Below are 22,639 nucleotides of genomic sequence, written 5' to 3'. Positions count from 1 at the left end.
TATTTTTGTGTGCCCCCTGCCAGTGGGAAAAGCATGGTTCCTTGTGCAAGGCTTGGGCTAGGGCGTGTGGCGTTGGCTGTAACTCTAAAGGTTGTAGCCACTGGACACGCACACAGAAGGGTGCATTAGGTATTGCACACACAGATTTAAGTGTAGGCTGCGAGCTAACATGCCAGCGTACCTGTTCCTGCACGCCAGCTTTGACTTCTGGCTCGGGTGGGGGAGGTGGCCGCTGGGGAAGTGGTGGCCTCTGTGGGGGCGGTGGTCTCTGCGGAGGTGGAGGCCTACCCGGTGGGTTCATGGTTGGCGTTGACCGGCCCGGCACGGGGGGCGGGACAGCCGACTCCTCGGGGGCAAACCCCACCTCTCCGGAGAATGAAGGGCTGCTTTTGCCCGAGGAAGACTGCGAGTGGCACTCGTAGTCGTTTGACCATTCTGCGTGTCGTGAAGAGTGAAGGCACGCCTAGATGAAACCCACACTTTTAAACAGCATTTAGAAGAATCTGTTTATGGTTCACCTTGGATTGCTTTAGGCCATCCAAGGTGACAAAACGCTAGTGGGCAAGATTGATATACTTGTAGCAATGATCACGTCAGCCAGCTGCTGAGGCCACAGTTTGACTCGCTTTTTATTAGCAGTGCAAATAAAGATAACCTTGAATACTACATGTGTGGCCAGTCAGGTGCATCAGCAGCATTTAGTACAAAGTCGGTACACTGCAACTAAACAGCTTAACAGAAAATACAACAGGAGATAAAACTGTGTGAATTTTCCAGTAAAGAAAACAACAGTATGAACACTCCCCACCTCACTTTGCAGTCTCACATTCTTTTGCTGTTGTTCTCTTCGGGTGTCTACTACACTAAAACCAAAAAATTACAGCAAGTTTTCATTGTCTGTGTTATGGCGCACTGGGTGCACACAAATGAGGCACGACTGTGCAGCACGATACACTTCTTATGCAGGTTAATAAAAATGCGCTCGCTGATCCCGAATGCCTTGAATTGTACGGACAATGAGACTTTAGAGAGCTGCTTTAACGATTTATACACAAACGAAATTGCTAGAAAGGTAAGTGAGGAAGATATTTACAGCATAAGGTCATATAGATAATGCAGCCACATTTCATAGTACGAATCTAGTCAAAGATAACAATCTGATGACCGAACAGTGAGATACAGGACTGTGCCCATCTTGTCCGGAAGACAGAGAGAGAGATAGAGAGGGGGGGAGAGAGTGTGTGTGTGTGTGTGACATTAAGCATTAAAAATGCAATTTTCGTAAGTGTGCGCCTTCATTTTTTCAACTACCTATGCACCAGACCTACAGAACTTTTTCTTGAATAGTGTGTGCATGTGTGTATGCGTGTGTGTGTGGTCGAATCTCAATAATTCGAACTCGAAGGGGCCTGAAAATTTGTTCGAATTAAAACAAGATTTAATTACTGATCATAAACATGTTGGTGCGCCCTCTTATGTTGCGGCGTTGCCGTGTTCAAAAGACAACGAGAATGAGATACTGGGTGTCACCTTCACATCCTTGTATTCAGGGTCTGTCTTATGTACAGAATTGGATATTGCGCGCTGTCTCCAACAACCTTTTCATCGGGACGTCTCTGTTTAGACTCGTGATTGCAAAAAAACTAGCATGAATGAGACCAAACCAAGCCAACCAAAACAAGTGCGAGTGAGAGCTGACGCGAGCAGATGATAGTGTGATACCAGCGGCCCAGCTGAAACAGATGCGAGTACGAATAGAGTGGTCGGGTAGGTCCTCATGACACCAGTTTACCCTGCGTACATCACTGTAGGGGCGCCTCATATTAGTCTCCTCCGCTCGCGACTCGCTTGGTGCTGCGGCAAGCCACGAAAAATCGGCCCACGACCAACGCTTCCCGCGGCGCAAGTTTTGCCGCTAGTGCGACTGAGGCATTATGGTGCGATGCAGAAATGGCGACCTTGCCATTTGAGAGAGTGTGAAATGTCCACTACATCCTTTTCTTTTTTTTCTTCACGCATGGCATTGATGGGTATCTCCTAAGCTTTTCTTCTATGCTGGTTGGAGGTGCCGCCACGTGATTTGGTGGACTGCTGAGAACATTCTCGGAGGGCGGTATGTTCGAATTAACTGTCGCAAATACTTGCGTGTTCGAATTACCGGGTGTTTTTGCCATTGTAAGACACTTAACCTTGACGGGACCACAGCATCAGTTCAAATAAACAGGAAGTTTGAATTCAGCATGTTCGAATTAACGAGATTCAACTGTAAATATAAAGAAATCTTAAAAATGCACAAACAAATCCCGAACATGTACAGGATCCCTTCCCACATTCAAACCAACTAAAGGCCGTAGATTTATGATGTATTGCAGTGCCATGCACATGAATGGCTGCACTAGTCGCGTATATCTCGCTTCACATATTCTACTACTTTACTATTGCAAATAGAACTTGTTATTTTGCACATGTATATGCACACTTCAAAATTTGCCACTGGGATTTAACCCCCATTGGGCACCTGCCGAAGCTACCATGCTTTCTATTTCTGCGATAGTATGTAGATCAATATGTGGCCCATATTGGCATGCGGAGACACTGCCTATTCTCTTGCAGCGAATAAAAGCTTAAAATAAAAACAAGGGAAAACTGCTGCTGCGTAATACTGCCACCACCAACCGAAGTTCTGCGGCAGTAAGATGACAAATATTGAAAAAGTAAATGCATGATGGCACTGAAGTGCACTGAAGCATACGCTCAAGCACGTGATCAAACTATATAGGTACATTATTCAGGCCACGTTATGTTCTTATATTCATTTCTTAAAATGAAAGTGCAATTGGATCCTCGGTGTCTGTTCACGCTAGTAAGTGACACTGAAGAGCCGGGAGATATATTAGTAGCACTTAATGATGGGCTGGTTAGTCCAGCTTGAAATTAGTAATTAGCACAGGACAACATATACGGGGAAGTTGGATGGGAAATGTGATAGTTCTTTCTTCTGTTCCTCTGCAGTGCTAGGAACTTAATGAGAAAGTCGCTAAATTTAGTGAGCGATTAGTCTCCTTAGTAACAACTTAAGCTTTTTTTGGAGTTTCAGCAACATCTTTATTGAACATTTTCATGGACATTAATAGCCACTACATTGCCTTGGTAAAACTACTCAAGGGACCTTGACTAAGTTCAATGCCTCGTCCCCATTTCATCCCAAAGAAGATATACGTGCCTTAATTTGTCGCTGCTTCTAAAGACAAACAAAGGAACCTACTAGCAAGAAATATGGGTACATTACAGCTGCTCTTTCCGAGCAAAGCAAAATCACGAGATGTGATATCCTTTTAGAAGATCAGGGTTTGCTTTCCCATTTTACGTTCCGACTGTGTGACTCACCGCAGAAAAAGGCAGTTTAATGCTATAAATCTTCAAAATAATAAGGAATACGCCTAGGAAAAACGAAAAGATATGAAGCATACTATTCCAAGGAAATCATCATCACTTAGGGACTCGTTGCTGAAACGAAGCACCGTGGTTCCTAGCTTGGTTATCCCCCCACCCCCCCACCCCCCCAAAAAAAGAAATAAAGTTAACAACACTATTCGTTGAACAGGTTGAAGATACTCTGGATAAGGGGGTGGACTAAAGGTGAAGGAAAGAACGAAAGCAGGCTATACTACGGAATGCCAGCAAACATGAGAGTAGAAAAAACTCAGGAGGCAGAAATAGACAAAGAGACAGGAAGGAAGAACTAGCCCAACAAGCCACTCTCACGAAAGCAGGCTAAGACAGGCAGCTGCATAGACAGACCATCGGGTGCGGCATCGTTTCCGTCCAGCGGTGCCGCCTCCTCCTCGGCATCTCTGCTGGAGGGCTCCGCCAGAGGGACCGTGTTGTTGCAGCACAGCTTCAATTCGTGCTCCACCGCCTGCGCCCAGTTGGTGGTCTTCAGGGTCACCACTATGCGCTGGCCGTCCACCTGCAGCAAGGTTGCAAGTTTATTCCAAGCCGCAGGGCACATTTTTATATACTGCATCTCTATTCGCAGGGTAATAGGTACAATGCCTGATAAATCCCATCCTCCTGGTAGAACAAAGTCTATCTGTTTACCCATATCTCACCGATCCATCCATACATCTATCTCTCCATGCACATCTATTCGCCACAAGATTTTCTTGCTTTCGTCATGTGACATGGCTCTTGCTGTGTGACACGATTCTAAGGTGTGGTTACGCATGCTCCTGACACAGCCAGTTTCGGTTTCGTGCTGAAGGTAAGACAGAATGCTTCATAGCAGTGTGCTTTAAGAAGGGGCCCTTAAAAATATTTTCTTAAAAGCCAATTTGTCATAAGCTTGCCCTCAGCTACTGTACCCAAGTGGTAATGGCTGACTAACATAGATGACTAAAAAGTTATTTAGCGAATATTTGTTAATCAGGCTACTAAGTGATTCTTCAGAGAATTTTATTTTGTACACACTTGACCCCAATCTTGTCCAGCAGAGACTGTCATCGTGTCTGAAATCTCCTATTTTTTATTAATTAGAGACAACTGTGGCTGAAATACCTAATATATAAAAAGTTACACTAAAAAGCATTTACATGAGAAAGCAAACAGTACATTTTCTTGTCCTGCATCTATTAATCCTTTACTAGTTTGAAACAGTGAACAGGGCCTTTAGTACAATTATTATTACAGCGAAACTGTTGAGGGCTACTTTCCCTGCTATCATGTCTGCATATAGAAAAAAATCCCGAAGATAATGCAATGCAGGGCCAACCCGCGGCGGAGGTGAAGCAGGCGTTACGCACTCCCCATACGTGGGTAGATCCTGAAGATAGTGATCCTGAAGATAGTGCAATGCCGGGCCGAGCCACGGCGGAGCTGCAGTTCGCCATCAAGGGGCCCACATACACAGCTTCGCTAGTCATCCTTCACACAGTGGAAGGGCACCGAGTTTTTTATTGTGATTATTAAACAGTGAGGAAGGCAACATTGTGAGGGAAAAGAACAGAAGGAACTGCAACAGTGTTTCAGAAATTCTGCATGAATCTGCTTCTGCTGCAATCACTTTCAGGTTCCATTACGTTGACTTCATCCAGAAGTGGCCCACTGGAATCACTTCCACTGCAACGACAGTACTATTCATGATGTTTAACGTAGGACCCAGCCATGCAATAACGGCAATATTAGGCTTAATTATATCTCCTTGAACTGGAATTCTTTATTACTATTGTTAGTGCAATTATTACGGGTTTCCGAGGTGGCTTATATAGGATTATGCGTAAGTAAAGCTTGGATCACTCATGAAAGCCTTGTGGAAACACCAGCTGGCAGACGAGGTGGTAACACAACTCAGTGTTTCCTTAATTACAAGACATAACGGCAAGGAACAGGGAAGAACCACAAGCAGATGGTGCACAGACTTTTAAAAACTCCTCCACCCAGTCCAGTACAACTAGCAAAGTCCCCAGCTTACAAGGCACCCCACCCGGATATCTAGGGTATACTTTAGTGGTACAATTGCGCTCAATATGAGCTGCAAAACCGATGACCATAGTTGAAGGGGCTCCACCATCCAAAAATGCATGGTGGCGTCAGCGCAAAAAATTGCAGAACAAAACTTAGTTACAATTACTGGTATTAAACCAATATTTCGCTTGTTGGGGCTGTCGTGCAGTCTTAAAGCACTTTAAACCACAGACACCTGTGCTGAATGCGACTGTACGTGCAAGCGTCCCCGCTTGAAACAACTAAAATGTACTGAATTGCAGAACTGTACTAAACAACTGATGAGATAAATGTTAATAATACTAAATTTTAACATAAAATACTAAACAGCATGGCCGATTCGACAACATCTTGCACGAGTATTCATTCTGAAGAATAAGTCACCTAGTGCTAGTTGAAAGAGCGCGGTGCCCTCTTTGCACAGATTTCCGCCGAAAGTAGCCAGTAGTAGTTGGCAAAGCAAGGCCTCAAACAGTACCCGCACTGCTACATAAGTGAGCCCGCTCATCAATAATGGGAGAACAGTGTGGCCCTTTTAAGTTAGAATTTTTTCTGCCACTAAGTCATCTCTCAGCATTGAACAAACTTAGTGAAGTTCTGCGATGGAGATCTAACAGATTGAAGTCTGTGACAACTTAGGAGTGCTGCGGTAAATATACCGCTGTGAAACTTGGGGACAATTTGTGCAATATTTATTTGAATCTAGGCCGGCCTTGATTTTAAGTGGACCCCCAAAATTTATGAGGTTAGAATAGAAGAAAAAAAAAAAGAACAGAAACAAATTTTTCATGTATAACACAAACAGAAAAAAAAAGGAATTAAACTGTGAGAAAAGCTGGATTTGATTGCGGTTTTCGAAGCTTGTCGCAAGCATATGCAACATTAATTGTCGTCTTCTCGACATCCTGGCTTTCTTTTTTTTTCCCTTTATTCTTCCCACATTGTGCTGTCCTCGCTTACGATGAGACACTGAGCTTCTTAAAAAAAAATTGTCGCGCACACCAGTCCATCAGCTGTATTCGTGACCTTTGGAATCTCATGGCTTGCTGCCAGATCTCGAAATCTGCAGAGAGATCCCCCCAGTTTGACAACTGCTGCCAAACCGCATCTTCGAATCAAAGCCAATTGCCGACTTTGTTATGTTTATTACAGACGTGCCAACGAACTGCATTATCTCATTCTGTGAAAGATTGTGGCGTGTCCCTGTGAAAGTACATTTTGCTGCATGGAGACACAGAGGCCAGGCGAAGAGCAGCTGTGTGAGGGAAGCTTGTACTGAATTCTTAGGTTGCCATATAGTGCAAATTGATTCAATGCATTCTTAGTGCCCCTATAGGAGTATGAGGATGAAGAGACACGACTCTTTATACCACATAACATAATAAATAGGTTTCAAAAAATGTCTTTAAAAAAAAGAACAGATTTTCTGTACTACAAGCCTATGAGGGCACCCTCCACCATGGAAACTAGAGGGGTTCAGGAAAGCTCACCTGCGTTCCTGAAAGGTGCGTGGCTGCTAGCGCGCTCTGGCCTTCCAGGAATGTCACCCAAAGCATGTCAGCCACGTACCTGGGAATGTCCAGACACACTGCACTAAGTATCGACTGCATGCAATGACGGCAACACAACAGCGACGGTGGCATGATGACAGCAATGGCACGATGTCAAGTGCCAGTGGCATAACAATATAGTACTTCATTGACTGACATCCAAGACAGCAAACAGCTGTCACTGTGAGGTAAATGCTGAGAGTGACTTTTGTGCTGTAAGTTGCTGTGAACAGCTACTGTGTCGAACACCGGACATGCTGCATTGTGACGCATGTGGTGATGTGACAGTGTGACATGATGATGCCAACACAATAATGGCACAGTGATGATGACATGATAGAAAGGTCAGATGGATGGGCAGAGAAAACTAAGTTTCAGTACCTTAACTGCTACTGCAACAAAATGTGGCTGACCTGAGAGCCAGGCAGATATTTATCAAAGGAGTACTGACACAAAATTTCTAAGTTGAGTTAACATGTGCGATCGATTCGTGTGGGCACACACGCATCATCTGCAAAATATCCACGGGAAATATAGCATAGGACATATTTAAAATCATATTTAAAGTACGTGTGTGCAGGCAACTGCAAAACGTAGCAAATCTGCGACACTGACATCAAGAAAGGATTGTAAACAACCAAGAAAATGATATGCCACGAGTTTACCCTGCCGTCAGGATGGAACTTTCTCCCCGCTCTGGTTGCACCAGTGTATTTTAAATAGTAAATCATTGGCGTGATTTTGACTCAGAAGTGGTCAGCGTAGCCGCTGTAGCAATCGTCTCAGCGAAGCGGCTTGCCTGGCTAACGTGTTTTCTCATCGCTACCAATGGCACCGGGAAAACGAATTGTATTGCCACTTGTGAGCGACATAAACATGCAGACATTGATACTGTTGACGAATATAGGTGGTTTATTATGAGCTGCGGACGGGGCAGGCCGCAGAGCAGTCGGCCTCGGATCCTACGGCCAGCGAGCTAGGCCTATACCGTTTCCCAGCAATCGACAGGTCTTCTGGCTTGCTCGTTCGCTACCATCGACGTCGATAAGCGGCAGGAATCGTCCAAGTTTGTGAGCGCCGCTGGACGCTAAGAACGGACCCCTTTGAAGAACAGCCAGATTCGCTTGATTCATTTTGAGCTTACCTAGTATAAACAAAACCCGCCGAGCCTAGAGCAGTCCGATAATCTTCCATCAAGACTATGTACCCCCAAGCCTGATGCTGTGCCGACTTTTACCCCGTGTTGAGTACTGCTCCGGAATATGCTTCATTCCCAAAGTGCCCTCGACGAATGGTTTGTACTACTTGTAGCAATGCACACGCATATTGATAGCTACTGCTGGCCGCACTTTCCGAGTCGCTGCTTTGTAGTGGATCCAATAAAAAGTGGTTGGCCACGTATAATACGGCGGCCACTCCCGCCTGCAGGAAACAGGCGCCGCTGGACGATGAAAACGAGGGCGACGGTGATCGTGAGGACATCACAAAGCACACGCAAGTGTGGAGGATGAACTAGCAACACGGAGCTCGTGTGTCGGCGAGCGTGTTAGGGTGAACATTTCACAGTTTGGTGCGATTACGTATCCAGCGGTGTTTACAATCCTTCTTATCTCCGCTCACTGCTCTCTGAAACCGAAACTTTAACTGGTCACTACAAACAAGACTCATTTAACTGTCACGCTCTGAAACAAATGATGTTTCATGTAATGATTACTGGGTCATTAGCTACTTATTGCAGCAGGAAAAGACAGAAAAATTTTTTTGTTGGCAATCCTTTAACAAACAATGATTCTGCAAGCATTAATTTTAAAGTAAAACAGCTATGGCTGCTTCAATATAATTTTCAATGAAATTTTGGACTGCCAAAAACCTAGCGTCATGTAGCGCAGAAATAGATAAACCTATGGGTAAAATTTTACGACTGAAATTGAAGTTTATGATTGAGTCACAACACCTTGAAAAAAAAAAAAATGTTTTCAATACTAAAATTTAAAAATAAAAGCGCTTCTTTGTTACCTTTACAATGTACCTGAATCTAGTGACAATTTATGTTTCTATCCTGCCACCAATTCTCAAGAAATGTTTTGGATGTTCCATGTTGCGAGCTTGGGCTATTGCTAACCTCCTCAGCCATTCTCTACATTGGTGCATCTTTACTAGGCTTCATCCACATGGATGCCTGTATTGTAATTTAGAACTTTATCAGGAAAACAAAACAACAATCTTACTAAATTTTCAAAACTAGCGATTGCTTCTTTAAGTTTATTTTTTCATGTTAAATTACTTTATCTCAAAATTCATTCTACCGTTTCTTTCTAGGAGTGTGGGAATACTCAAATATCACCAAATCAAATTGTGAATGTTTGAATCATTCGATTTGTGAATGGAATATGCACTACTGGATTTTTCGAATATTCGATATACTCAATTTGGAGACCCGTACAGCGCCACATGTAGTGTGCGCTGCCGAGCCCCTCGTGCTCGATTCTGCTCAAGCGTGCGTTTCACTTTGTTTTAGGCGCAAGAGGAGAGCAGAACACTACACCGTGGAGAAGTCTGCTACCAGCCGACGCAATAGCGGACTTTGTCACTGTAATCGCTCCCCAACATCGGCTCAGTCAGGGGACTGCACACACATCGCCGGAGCACCCCAATTTACAGAAGGGTGCCCCGTCAGCCGGACCTGCCCCTGTCAGCAAAGGTTCGTCAGGGACAACTGTACCGACTGAAATGATAAAGCGAAGCGGACAGAGGAAACTGCAACAAAAGCAGTACATATTTCGTAAAGTGCGATCGCATGTTGTAAGATTAGGTCAACTAGCTGCCAACGCGCACGCAGATTGCGTTGGATACATTGCGATGAACTTCAACAGCCATCAATCTGAACTGCACCTCCTATGATCTTGGTACCAATCACTGATAAGCTTTCTGTACCCACATACTAGCAATGTACATACAACGAAATGGGGCAGAAGGCGCCTGCTCTTTACCGTCAATGCCAACTACGTGCGGAGCAATGATTGAGTCATATGATGCTCAGTCCTTTCATCTGTCGTGCAGACTGGCCTATCGATAACCTATCTAACAACCCACCTGTTGTGAAGCTGAGATAGCCCTTCTGTATATTTAAGAAAAAGTCTAAAGCAAAAGTTTCTATCCACCAAATAAAGGATTGCCGCAAATCACAGGTACACTATTACACTGAGAGCCTCATTGGTATTCAGTCAGCTGGTCACTAGGTTCAGAGAAAAAAAAGCACTTGATGCTATGCAAAAAAAAATTTTATTGATAAAAAAATATCTTACAGACCTTCATAAACTAGAACTGAGCTGTAATCAGTGCCGACATACTAATTTGGTGTTCCATTTATTAAGAGTATAGACCATATTGTATATCTTGATTTCTATGTACCCAAGTTACTGATAGATTATTGTTATGCAATACTAGGAGATTCCCAAGCATGCGCAGACCTTTATTCCCTTGCACAAAATATGTAAGCATTAAATTTTGTGAAACATTTTCCGATATTCGGCTTTTTTAAAAATCTGATTTGATAATCAATTCAAAATCTACTATTCGGTATTTGCGCACCCCTACTTCTTTCTCATTGATGCATTTTTGTTTTCTATCACTCACACTCTAATAATCAACGTTTTACTTTGGTTATGAATTTTAATATTACTTCAGAAAAACACACACTTGTAAAATTGCCCGCTTCTAGACCAATACACCCATAATGGGCAAGAGGCAGTGTTATACAAATGAAATAGAAGCATTGCCGTTACCACTTGCTGGAAATTAGGTTGAACCTGGAATAGTGAAAACCAGCATGGCACCTGGGCGTGACCTGTGACACAGGGCTGTGCCGTGACACGCCGTAAATCTCTGAGGCCATGTTATGGGATTCGCAGACCACCAGGTGCCCACGTTGTCGACTAAGGTGTTACTAAAAGGCCGCTAATCAGAAAACAGAAAATTAAGACGATTACCCACCTCTCTGCTATATTCATGCAAACACACGGAGAAGGCACGAATGTCACTTCCGAGTCTAAATACGCTATGGCATGGCTTTACCTGATCAGGATAACTTCTCCCACGGTTGCAAACGCCTGAATAAGTGCTCCAAGGAATGTGTCTTCAAATGTGGCCCCTTCTTCTTCGAGGTGCACCACCACGGTGCCATCCGGTGGTCCCATAAGCTCTACGACCTCTCGGAAAGTCTGTTCTCGAACTGCTTCATCCACCTGGGAAACCTCGATGTCAATGTCGGCCACCACGGGCCTGAAAAAATTGCGAAGGGAAGAGCCATTGTGAAAACAGTTATCTGCTGCAACAGAAACAACACCAAAACAAAGTGCCAACAGTAAGCAATGAGAAGGAATGAAATGCAGCGCATCTGAATCATTGCCCGTACTAACGAAAAAAGTCAAGCAAGGTAACACAGGCAAGGTAAACGAGGAGTGTATCTAGAATTTATGTCAATTAGGGCAGGATAACCTATAAAAAGACGGTCTGGATGACAACAACATAGACAAGTCGGGTAGATCTACTCCCTCACCTGTGATCAGACGTTTTGAGTTCAGCTCTACCGTAATGTGCTATGCGTCCGGGGCTCCAGAAAGGGTCCTCTGCAAAAAGAGTAAGTTTTTGTATGATCAGCAAGATCGGCCAGTTGTGCATGGCGGACAATAAAGGAATAGAAAAGAAAAGAAAGAAAGCAATTGTTGCATCATACCGGCCAAGGAAAAAGTAGGCTATGAGGTGTTTGAACACCAGTTGTGTGAATAGGAAGTGCTGTAGCTCTTCGAAAACCATCAATAAACATTCTGTAACACCCTGACTCTAATTTCTGCAAGCGTGTCACAAATCAATCAATCAATCAATCAATCAATCAATCAATCAATCAATCAATCAATCAATCAATCAATCTTATTATTACATAATAATAACCTATAGATAACCTACAAGATGCTAGATGCGTAACCTCCAAGATGTTAAAGAACACAGGAAAACAAGTATGTTTCAGTCTGTTCAGACCTTTTCACGCTTTAAATTGGCGTTAATAGCGGTAAACTTAAAGAAAAATTAAGCGCAATGATTTATGCAATGAAATGCAACAAAAGGTTATAATACAATTCAACTGCAACGTAACAAAGTCAGCAAGATTGGCAATTTAATTCGTTATATTGTAATTTGACCAATTATGCAAATTTAATTCGTTCTACTGAAGTTTCCTTATACTGTAATTTGACCTTTTATCCAAATAAGCACATTTGCCAAAAAAATGTTCTTAGGTGGAAAGGGGCCGCAGAATTTTCTGAATTATCACGCAATCGAAAAAAAAAAAGACTTGAATGAGAAAATTTATTTTGATAAATTTGAGAGCAGGCGACTAATGATACTATTTCATGCCACGTATGTGAACTATATCTTCACATCGGCGGTTTGAATTAAGTGAAGTCAACCACCTTGTCGCGTGCATTTCGCCCCCCGCGACTGACAGCGTTGCCCGACTTGGACGACACTATCATTAAAAAGCACCAGCAGCGGGGAGCGAACGCTTCGTCTGCCTCTCGCTCCAAGGAGTCACTGAAACTCGAGATTACATAACCTCCAATACTAAACACGCGAGAAGACAGCTTACATGATGGCCCGCCATCTGGACACGCGGCAGATTACTTATAAAGCGGGGTGCGCGGCTGCGTATGCGCTCAGCCACATTTACAGACATTCGCAACCACGGCCGAAACACGCACCAACTTAAACTTCACCAAATTTTTCAGATAGTCACTTTTCAGTATAGTGCTTACAGAGATATTTAGGCAATTTAAAAAAAAATACATAAGAAATAAGTTTTGACAGCCTGCTAATAAATTTGATTTTCTCCTGACAGCGTTGATAGGCTGCTTTAGTTACTGCAGATAGCCTAACACTTAACATAACCTGACCGAGCACGTCCATTACTAACATTCAGTTGCAAATGTCCTTTCAAGACAGGGAGAGAGAACTTGAGTTGGCTTGACGTAGGGTAGCGAACGAGCTGAGAACACAGGCATCCAAATGCACGTTTGAATGGCAGTGCAAAACACGGATTCAACAGAGAAGTGAGCACCGAGTTTTATGGTCCCTCTTCTTCGCACTGCATCCGTGTTTTGCACTGCCGTTGAAATTTGTCTTTCGGCTAACTTCCTGAGTTAGTAAGTTACTTTAGTCTTACTAAAGCGCAAAGGAAGCGAGTATACATATCCACCTGTCTCTGAAAGTAGTCGCCGTCTGCGGTACAGTATCCGGTCTGTCCAGGCTGGGACCCGGCACTTTTCACTTGTGTCATAGTCATCCGAGAAGAGGTCATACTTGTAAGTAGGCGCAAAGTTGATCTCCCCTTCTATAAAGTTCTTGAACACCTGTTGTCAAGAGAATAGGCAGTGCCCTCAAATGTGTCAGTAGAACTAACAGAAAAATGCATGCTGAATGTAACACTTCTAGACAGAAATGTGTAAATAATACACCACTGAAACAACATCCCAACGCAGTGTGCTAATTGCAAACCTTTATCCCTGCCGGGGCTTGCTTGACAAATAATTTACTATTGCATGTATTTTAACCCATGCTTGTGCCTTCTTACCCATAAACAATCTTCAACACAGGTAGCTTATCCAAGAGCTAGCTTAAACACAGCAGTTTCTCAAATGGGGCCTGACCAATAGCCAAGTGCAAACAACGCACCTTGTATACTAGCTTAGATTTAGATGCCTGTTAAAGAAACCTAGCTGATCAAAATTATCTGGAGCCCTCCACTACGGTGTCTCTCATAGACCCAGTGTTGTTTTAAGATGCTAAATCACAAAGCTTACTGACAATTCATGTTACTCATGTCTTTCGTTTTCCAACATGGCAGACCAGTGTAAAAAGCCTGTGCATTTTTTTAGTGATACAGAAATTCAAGGACTTCTCCTGAACTATGGTTTCACGTGACTTAGATGTTGATTACAAGGTGTCTTCAACGGCCAACGAGACCAACAAAGAAGCCATGCCACCTCAGAAACACTCATTATTGTAATTAAAGTAATTAATAACCATAAGTCGTATTTTAAGATGAAAAATATAGTAAAATGTTTCGGCAACAGATCAAGAATAAATAACCTGATACCCAAAGGAAAACACCCAGCACCCAAAGGGTTAATCATATGAGGTGTCCTGCTTCATACTTTTCATTAGTGTTTCATCAGCCAATGATAGTATGGGTTGGCAAGTGGGTGAGTGACCACAGGTTTTGCCAACTGACCTGCCCCTGCTGCTGCTGCACTTTTAGCTGGTCATACTTGAGCAGCTCTGGCCAGTTGCCCTGCTTTACCAGGTCCTTGACTTCTTCGTTCTCCAAGTCCATCCGGTAGTTGAAGTCCCCGCACCAGAAGACGTAGTCGTGGGAATTCAATGTCCTCCCCTACACAGCGGTGTCACGAGAGAGGTGACGCTTACTCAGAAACACCATCCTGCAATACTTTTTTGCAGGACATCAAACCGTGCACCGTATCTACTCAATTCTCAAGCACTCTCAATCGTAAAATGCACTCTGGCCGTATTTCAAAAATTTTTAATTGCACTGCCCTTGACTGCTAACATAACAAATCTTTTTGAAAGTCAGAAAGTAATGCTGCTTTGTGCTCATTTGAAAAAATGAATATATCATTGCATCTGAGTCACGGAAGTCATGGGCTCAGCATAACTCGCTCATTCTCAGTCATCACTCTCTCTTATCACTGTCAAGAGCCCAGAGCATTTTATCCTCAGTGCCATCACATATTTGAGATACTGCACTTCTTCAATGCTTTGCAGCATATGGCAGCCTCACAAACTCATGGAGTGGACACAATGTTGCAGTAATGACAGCTCCCAGCACTATAATACCTGTCTTTGCATTTTCTTTTCCATACAAAACCATACAGGTGTGCTCTCCTTGACATTTTTGGAGACACCCGTTAACAGCACTTCTTCCAACTTTTTCGTGTTCTTCAATATTATCATCTTGTTTATCCTTGTAATATTTTCTCTGGCAGAAGTCAGCAGAAAAGAAAACTATTTGTCCCGAGCCAGGATTCAATCTTACGTGTGCAATATATATGAGTTGTCACACTGTCATTGTTTTACAGTTCGTGCTGTCATCCATCATCCATCCACCATGCTACTTTTGCTTCCATCACGGCAGCTACCAGCTTTGGGTGGCACAAGAGATCTTCCTTGGAGCAATCCATAGCTCTATTTTTATTATTATTATTTTTTGACAGCACTAAAAATAGACAGACATTCATTAGCAAGTGCCAACAAATGCAACAAACCCAAGAACCACAAGTTCTCACCATGGGGAAGGTGACCTTGCGTGTAATCTCGGCATAGTCTGCATTTCGTTCGGACACCTTAGACTGTCCTGCTGCGAAATGGGCACATACAAAACACAACGAGGTGCTGTGGAAGAGGAAGCGGATGGCCACACCACCCTTGTTTCCCGTTGCTCCACCCAGGCCTGTCTTTACCGTGTCCACTGCCACGTCCCTGGAGGAAACACACATCAGAATGAGTATAAGACAGCGTTAACCCTCATATGCCTTATTTATTTATTTATTTATTTATTTATTTATTTATTTATTTATTTATTTATTTATTTATTCTACATGCTTTCAAGGCCAGAAGAAATTAAAGAAAGGAGTGCAGTCAAGAACAAAAAATAATGCAGTAAAAAACAACCAAAATGTTGACAAAACGCATTCTGAACAGCAGTCTTGAAGTTGGTAGAGACAGTGATGCAGAAAGGCGATTCCAGTCCGTGCTTGTACTAGGGATGAGTGAGTCATTGTAACGGTTTGTGCGGCACAATCGCACCCCGACTTTAAGGCTGTGGTCAGTGCGGGATGAAATACAAGACGGAGGGGCAAAAAGCATTTCTTTTAATACGGGGTTCAGATGAAAAACTTTGTGAAAGAGGCAGAGACGGGAACATTTACGGCATGATAAGAGTTCGTTTCATTCATGAGAGACCTGTGTAGTGAGAATAACTAGACAAGATAAAGCATGAACCTCAGTTTTTAGTACCTTTTAGAGTAGAAACTAATAAAGACTGAGTCAGATCCTAAATGGCTGAAGAACACTCAAATTTGAAGCGAACTAATATTTTGCGAAGAGTTAACCTCAGCGAGGAAGGGGCCGAGCTAAAATTACGGTGTAAGTACCCAAGCATGTGGTTAGCATTACCAGTAACATAGTCAATATGCAAATGTTGAGAAAGTTTATTTGATAGGCGAAGGCTGAGATACTTATAAGAGGTAACTGACATCACAGAAGCACCATTAATAAAGTATGTGTGCATGAAAAAGGAATTTGAAAATCGAAAAGGAATTTTCTAACGTATTTTTCTAAAGATTAAGAGGGCTTGGACTTTCATTTAGTGCAATAAATAGGCAAGTCGGAAACGTTGTGGCAGTACTTCAAGATGGCCCCAAGTCATAAAAAACTTTTTAGACAACTCACAGGCTAAACCAACAAATTGAGCTAAAGCAGGCAAGAGAGGCTCTGCAACAGACTGACCTGATGTAGGAGGCATGTTCAGGCCGCACGAAGATGAAAAGGCAGACACCAACCAGCTGCGCGGACGTGAGCAGCACGTACTTATGCTTCTGGCTGATGGTCTTCTGGAGTTCCACCATCCACTCCTTCTGGCTGGATGAGCTGCACCGTATTAAAGTATAATTAAGTTCCACAGTCTTATGTGCCAAGGTGAGGCCTACTACAGCGTGGGACTCCGTATTAATTTTGATCATTTCTGGTTCTTTAACGTGCATCCAACGCACATTACACGGCAATTTTCTTGCATTTCGCCCCCATCAAAATGCAGCTGCCGCCACTGGGATTTAATCCCGCGACCTTGGGCTTAACAGCGCAACGCCAAAACGACTACGCCAGCATGGCGGGTACCTGTAGAGTATAGAGAAGAAAGGAGACAGAAATTGGCACACTGCACTACCTAACTACCTCTAACTACCTCCCCCTTCCAAAGTTATCTGTAAACAGATCTTACAATCTACTGGTACTACCTACTAACTCTTTACGACCTTGATCCAGCAATGTTGCCCACCTACTTCTCACAAACCGTATATCTACTGACTGAGTTTATTTATAGCGTGTCATCTATATATGTCTCTACCACAGTGGTTATTACACATCACTGTGAGTAGTTCACCAGTAACACAACAGCATGACTGCAGTTTAACATGCTAAAAGCACAATTAAACACCGCAATTATCCTGCAACCTCTGTTGCACTGAAACCCTTGCGATGACGTACACCATACACTAGTATCAGGATGAGTGCTCCCACACCTTTGATTGCCTCCAACTGCCCCTGAGATCGACCAGCTGGAAGTTTCGTGTCGACATCATCAACGAAGGCCGTTGACTGTCCTGTGTAATGCTATTGCATTTTAAGATGTTGGACGTTGCCCATTGTGCAAGTTAGCGAAATTGACACAGAAGCCAGGCTCATAAACATCTGTCCACACACGAAAACACAGAAAAAAATAAAAAATCACGTACATGTGCAGTCTGGCTTATAAACCTTAGGTCACAGATAGGTGCTTTTTTTTTTTTTTTCAGAAGCCAGGCTAAGTTTGTCTTGCGCATTCTTAACTGCATTTAAAGAGCCCCGCAGAAGTATTTAGAAGAGGCACGGAACTTTACTTATTCATGGATTGTGACTTATAGCAAAGAAACGTGGGAGTTCCTTGGCTGAAGGTAACACAAGCTGTCACCCGACTCTGCCAGTGGAGTCGCAACAAACAGCTACAGAGAGCACTTTTCAAAACAATAAGTAGTAGAATGCACATGTTTTACATGCAGTAAACCCTCGTAATGAAATAATCTGGACAGAAAATTTGCTTAATTATAACTTTATAAGCAGTATTGCGTTAAAAGCGGAGGAGCTACGGGAGAGTCACAGAAATGCGAGAACTTGAAGAACCTCGAACAAAGGGGCATTTTTAATAATGCGATTTCGTTATAATGAGGGCATACTGTACATTCTATGGCAATATTGAAGTGCAACTCAATATCTACACGTCTGTGCTTTGAACTCATTAATATCGATGACACATTCATTCTCGTCCAATTTAAATAATCTATAATCTCCTTTTTTGATTCTGATCCAAGTGAAGACTTACCAAGGCACCATACTTCCCCAAGAAAACGGTGACCATCAGTATGATGCATCACAGAGCCAATTCGAAACTTGAGAAACTTTTTTAAATGGTGATATTACAAGGCAGACTACAAATGCAAAATCGAATCACAGCCACAGGCTTAAAGTAGAAGTTTTCATTATTGCACAACATGAAATGTGCCACATCAAGGAATGTCGATGCATGAACCTTGCATACGCACAGGCATGCTTAGTGGCAAGAGATTGCCATGCTGAAACCACGGTGCACTAGGATGAGAGTGCAAGCTGCATTTGCATATAATTGCATTTGCATGCAGGCAAGTACTGTTGTAACTAAGAGGGTTACGTGCTGCTACATGCTGACATAGAGACACCCTTTTCTATTTACTGTGCTTTTGCTTGCGCGCAGATTTGCGCCTTGTCATGTGCACATGGATTTGTTTCTACGACTTCGAAAGGCCTTCCTCACAAAGCTCAGAATCCAAATAAATATGCTTCTTAACGCCTTCCAACGCAGAAGCACAGAAAGGAAATGCATTACATTTGAAGCGTGGTTCATATTATGATGACATGCTTTCTCAACCAAGTGATTGCCAAAGTATAGCGAGAAAAGAGGGAGAGAAGAAAAAAAACAACGTTATCTTCGTGCTACAAAACACTAACTAATACACTACTCTGATTGGACATAAACATTAGGCCTTTAAAATGCTTATTCTGATAGGGGAAGTTGCCATCCATTCAACTGTAATGTTGCAAAAGAAGGATTATATTGGCTCTTCCAAAAAAAAAAAAAAAAACATTCCGGTCGAAGAAATATTAGCCCTCCATCAAGGAATCAACAACTTGAACACACAACGCCATTTTGCTCTCACGATACACAACAAATTCAAACATGGAAAACCGTCTGAAAATGCACTCTCATTTACTTACCTCGCATTAACAATGTTCTGCGCATTCAGGTCAACTATTTCCTGAAAGCCGATGGCGTAAATGTCTGTGGCTGTCAAGTCCACTTGGTGGCTGACATCGACGAGGGCTAAGGAGAAAAAGCAAATTAGTAATTAGATCCAACTATGACAATATAGTGACTTCCAATCAACTGGATAACAGAATAACTCTGTTAATATCATATTCTCTAATTAGATACCGAATCATGAACATTTCTGCTATGAAGACTTCCCTATTTAGCACTTTACAAAAAGTTTTTTTTTGCCTAACGCTGTTCTACGAATTGTATCAGCACTATTTTGTCTAATGACCAACTACTCCTTTCTCCATAGCACACATCCTAATAGCACTGATAATCATTACAAAGTAGGCACCCATCGTGCAAGACAAAGAACTTTTGCATACATTTTTTGCCTTGCAAATCACAGAATTCGAACCAGCTTCCCGCTGAAGTTGCCACCTATAATTATAACTCCAAGTTTCATGAAGTTTTAGCCGACATTATAAAATTAGAAGCTTTTTTTTCTACAACTTAGCTATGTTGACTGCTTTCTTTTCAATTGCTTTGTATAAGAACCTACTAATCTCGGTAAAGCCAATTAGTCCTGAGGGTAAAAATAAATAAAATGATTACACCAAAAAAGGGCTGCCACTGCCTGAAAACCTATATCGTTATCCTGCCCCTCCAAATTGCATATGCAGGCAAAGCACCTGAAACAACAATATGAGGAAAGGCTTCCTTTAACATGAAGCTTTTAAATAAAGTACTCCAGAAGAACATGCCCCCAGCCTAGCTGGTACTTACTAAAGGATCACCTGTGTATATATTCCTTAATGTGCATTCATCTATACAGCAGTAAATTTGTCCTTCTTTAAGTAAAGAAGCTTTCCCTTAAGCAGACACATGGTACAACATGCCATTCGATAGGACAAGCAGTGCTTTGGAAAGACTGCAAAATTGGAAAATTGATCAGTCGCCATCGTAGCGACGTGCTCACCACATCCTCCGCCAACAGAGCTATTGTCGACGAGCCAGTCCGACATGGGGTGGTTGCGGAAGACAACGCTGTTGAAGTGCTTCCCCCCATTCACATTCCACGTGGCCACTGTTATGCGGACCTTCAGGGGAATGGTGTATTCCAGCTGCCGGCTGCACATGGCCCTCAGTACACTGGGGGGCACTGGGGCACAACACCACAACACACCACACCGAGATGAGTCATCAACATTTCACGTGGCACTGCGCTTGATTCACAACACATGCAATTTTAACCACAAATTCTAAAAGGCATCCCTCAAAATGCTTCAGAGTCATTTACACAGTAGTAGTAGTAGTAATTTGATAATGATAATGATGAATGACAATCTTTATGGAGTATTAGAATGAAAGGAGCAGACAAAAGTCCAAAGATTAGGGCTGTAGCACAACAATGATGATAAAGTGTTTTTTTTTTTTTTTGTCCCCCACAAGGGCCAAGTATGGCCAGAGTGCCACAAGGCTATAGCCCAACCTTTAGCAATGCCATGCCAGCAGCACACCGTACCAGTAAGGAAGACAAGTTAACATTAACATTTCACCCACCATTAATCTTAATACCCGTAGGTAACTACTCGGAACTTAAACGGCACAATCGAAAAGGCATCGTACAAAACTATCCCAGGGTTGTTTGCACAGCTGTGGTACTCTTGGCTGAATCTGATTATAATGACTTGGTGATCTTTACAAGGCAGCCAAATGAAAATAGCACGTGTAAACTAGGGCTGCAGCAGGCCTATTAGAATTTCAGCGGAAAAGAAATGGTGGCACGAGAAGGAGTGCCTAGAAAGCCAAGTGTATCATGTGGGAGGCTCACTCTTGCGACCATATTTCTTTATAGGAACCACATGAACCGCAGACGTATTCTGCCACTTTAAAGCTCACAACTGAAATAGTCAATTCTTACTGAACTGCTCAAGCAGTCCCGCATTTTTAGCAGCTCAAATTATTGTATATATTAGTGCTAACTACGTTTGAGAAAAGGAGGAACAGGCAACAACACAGACATTGCTACTTCCAAAAGGTTGAGAACTACATTTTATGCCAGACAACCACCCAATCAGTGATAACAACAACACACTTGATAAAAATGAAGTCAGAGATGCCATAAACAATGAAAGAAAAATAGCACAGCACATCTGTATCCACAAACACAACAGCATAGATTACACTGCTAAATATTTACAACACAATAGATTACCAACTCGGCCAACATTAAAGCCTCACAAACTCATTAATCTTAAGCAACCCAAACCGCAAAAATTTCTGTAGTGTGGTATTCACAAGAAGATCAAGTTTTGTCGGTGATAGCACGTCCTCCCCAGAAGTAAGAACTTTAATGTACTTGTATTTCTCTCCATGCAACTGTCTCGCTGCACTCCTGAATTCCAGGTTCTATGGCAAAGATGTGACAAAATACAGCTTTTTCTCAGAATATGTGCTCAAAAAATGTTTCTGGTCAGTTGTATTCTCTTTTTGAAGTATCTGCTGTCACAAGAACAACCTTGGGAGTCCTCTGCACGTGACACAATCGGCGACTAACCCGTGAATTCCATGCCCAGCGATGAAGATGCAACAAAATTTAGCTTTTTCTCTAAATCCGTGCTCTGAAAACTTTTCGATTCGGCTGTACTCTCATTTGGAAGCATATACGCTGTTAGAAGTACAAGCTCGGGAGACCTGTGCACATGTGGCATAAACCATGAGGCACGCTGTAGCGAGGAACTCCGGATCAATTGTGAACACCTGGGATTCTTTAACTTCACCTATGTATGTGAGTGCTTTCGCATTTTGCCCCCATTGAAATGGGACCCCCACGGCCGTAATCAAACTTGCAACCTCAAGCTCAGCAGGGCAATGCCATAGCCACTGGCACACCACAGCGGTTGAAGAGAGAGAGAGAGAGAGAGGTGGGGGAGGGAGGGAAAGGAGGGAAGAGAAATGGCTCTCTTATACATCCACTCGCCATAGCCACTGGCACACCACAGCGGTTGAAGAGAGAGAGAGAGGGGGGGGAGGGAAGAGAAATGGCTCTCTTATACATCCACTCACGGTGCAGCATGGCAGTGGGAAGTAGGGCCCTTGCCCTGTCGGCCAGCTCGCTGCACATAGCACTGCCCAGGACCAGCACGTCAATGGCCTCCTGTTTGCTGCTGTCCAGCAGGTTGTTCTGGATGGTGCGCACCATCGACCGGGAGCCGTCCTTCAGCTGCGCAGTTGCCGCGACATTTCAGATGCAGTGCAATCCCTCTTCACTGGTGAGTGATTAGCTAGCTTCAAGCAGATCGCGTACCTGCAAACTGGTGAACTTGAGTGTTCGTAAAATCTCGCCAACAAGACACGAAGGAGGACGGTGAGGAAGAACGCGTAGTACTCGTTTTTCATTAAAGCTTGCCCT

At 43.1% G+C, this 22,639-nt stretch overlaps 1 protein-coding gene across 2 annotated transcripts in view; it reads right to left on the bottom strand.

Moving 5' to 3' along the window:
- Window positions 1-22,639, bottom strand: part of Synj (synaptojanin) — a 133,598-nt gene that overhangs the window by 5,528 nt on the left and 105,431 nt on the right. For both annotated transcript variants that reach the window (XM_065449943.2, XM_065449942.2), the window contains 12 exons: window positions 22,294-22,450; window positions 20,204-20,386; window positions 19,188-19,293; window positions 16,632-16,772; window positions 15,410-15,602; window positions 14,338-14,496; window positions 13,303-13,456; window positions 11,611-11,680; window positions 11,127-11,333; window positions 6,993-7,071; window positions 3,802-3,970; window positions 182-435 (listed from right to left, as the gene is read on the bottom strand). In XM_065449943.2, coding sequence (XP_065306015.1) covers window positions 182-435; window positions 3,802-3,970; window positions 6,993-7,071; window positions 11,127-11,333; window positions 11,611-11,680; window positions 13,303-13,456; window positions 14,338-14,496; window positions 15,410-15,602; window positions 16,632-16,772; window positions 19,188-19,293; window positions 20,204-20,386; window positions 22,294-22,450 — 1,872 coding nt within the window. The remainder of the gene's footprint in view (window positions 1-181; window positions 436-3,801; window positions 3,971-6,992; window positions 7,072-11,126; window positions 11,334-11,610; window positions 11,681-13,302; window positions 13,457-14,337; window positions 14,497-15,409; window positions 15,603-16,631; window positions 16,773-19,187; window positions 19,294-20,203; window positions 20,387-22,293; window positions 22,451-22,639) is intronic.

The sequence above is a fragment of the Dermacentor albipictus genome, chromosome 9, assembly GCF_038994185.2.
Source record: "Dermacentor albipictus isolate Rhodes 1998 colony chromosome 9, USDA_Dalb.pri_finalv2, whole genome shotgun sequence".
In the NCBI taxonomy this organism is placed as follows: domain Eukaryota; kingdom Metazoa; phylum Arthropoda; class Arachnida; order Ixodida; family Ixodidae; genus Dermacentor; species Dermacentor albipictus.
This window is presented reverse-complemented; position numbering and strand designations above follow the sequence as displayed.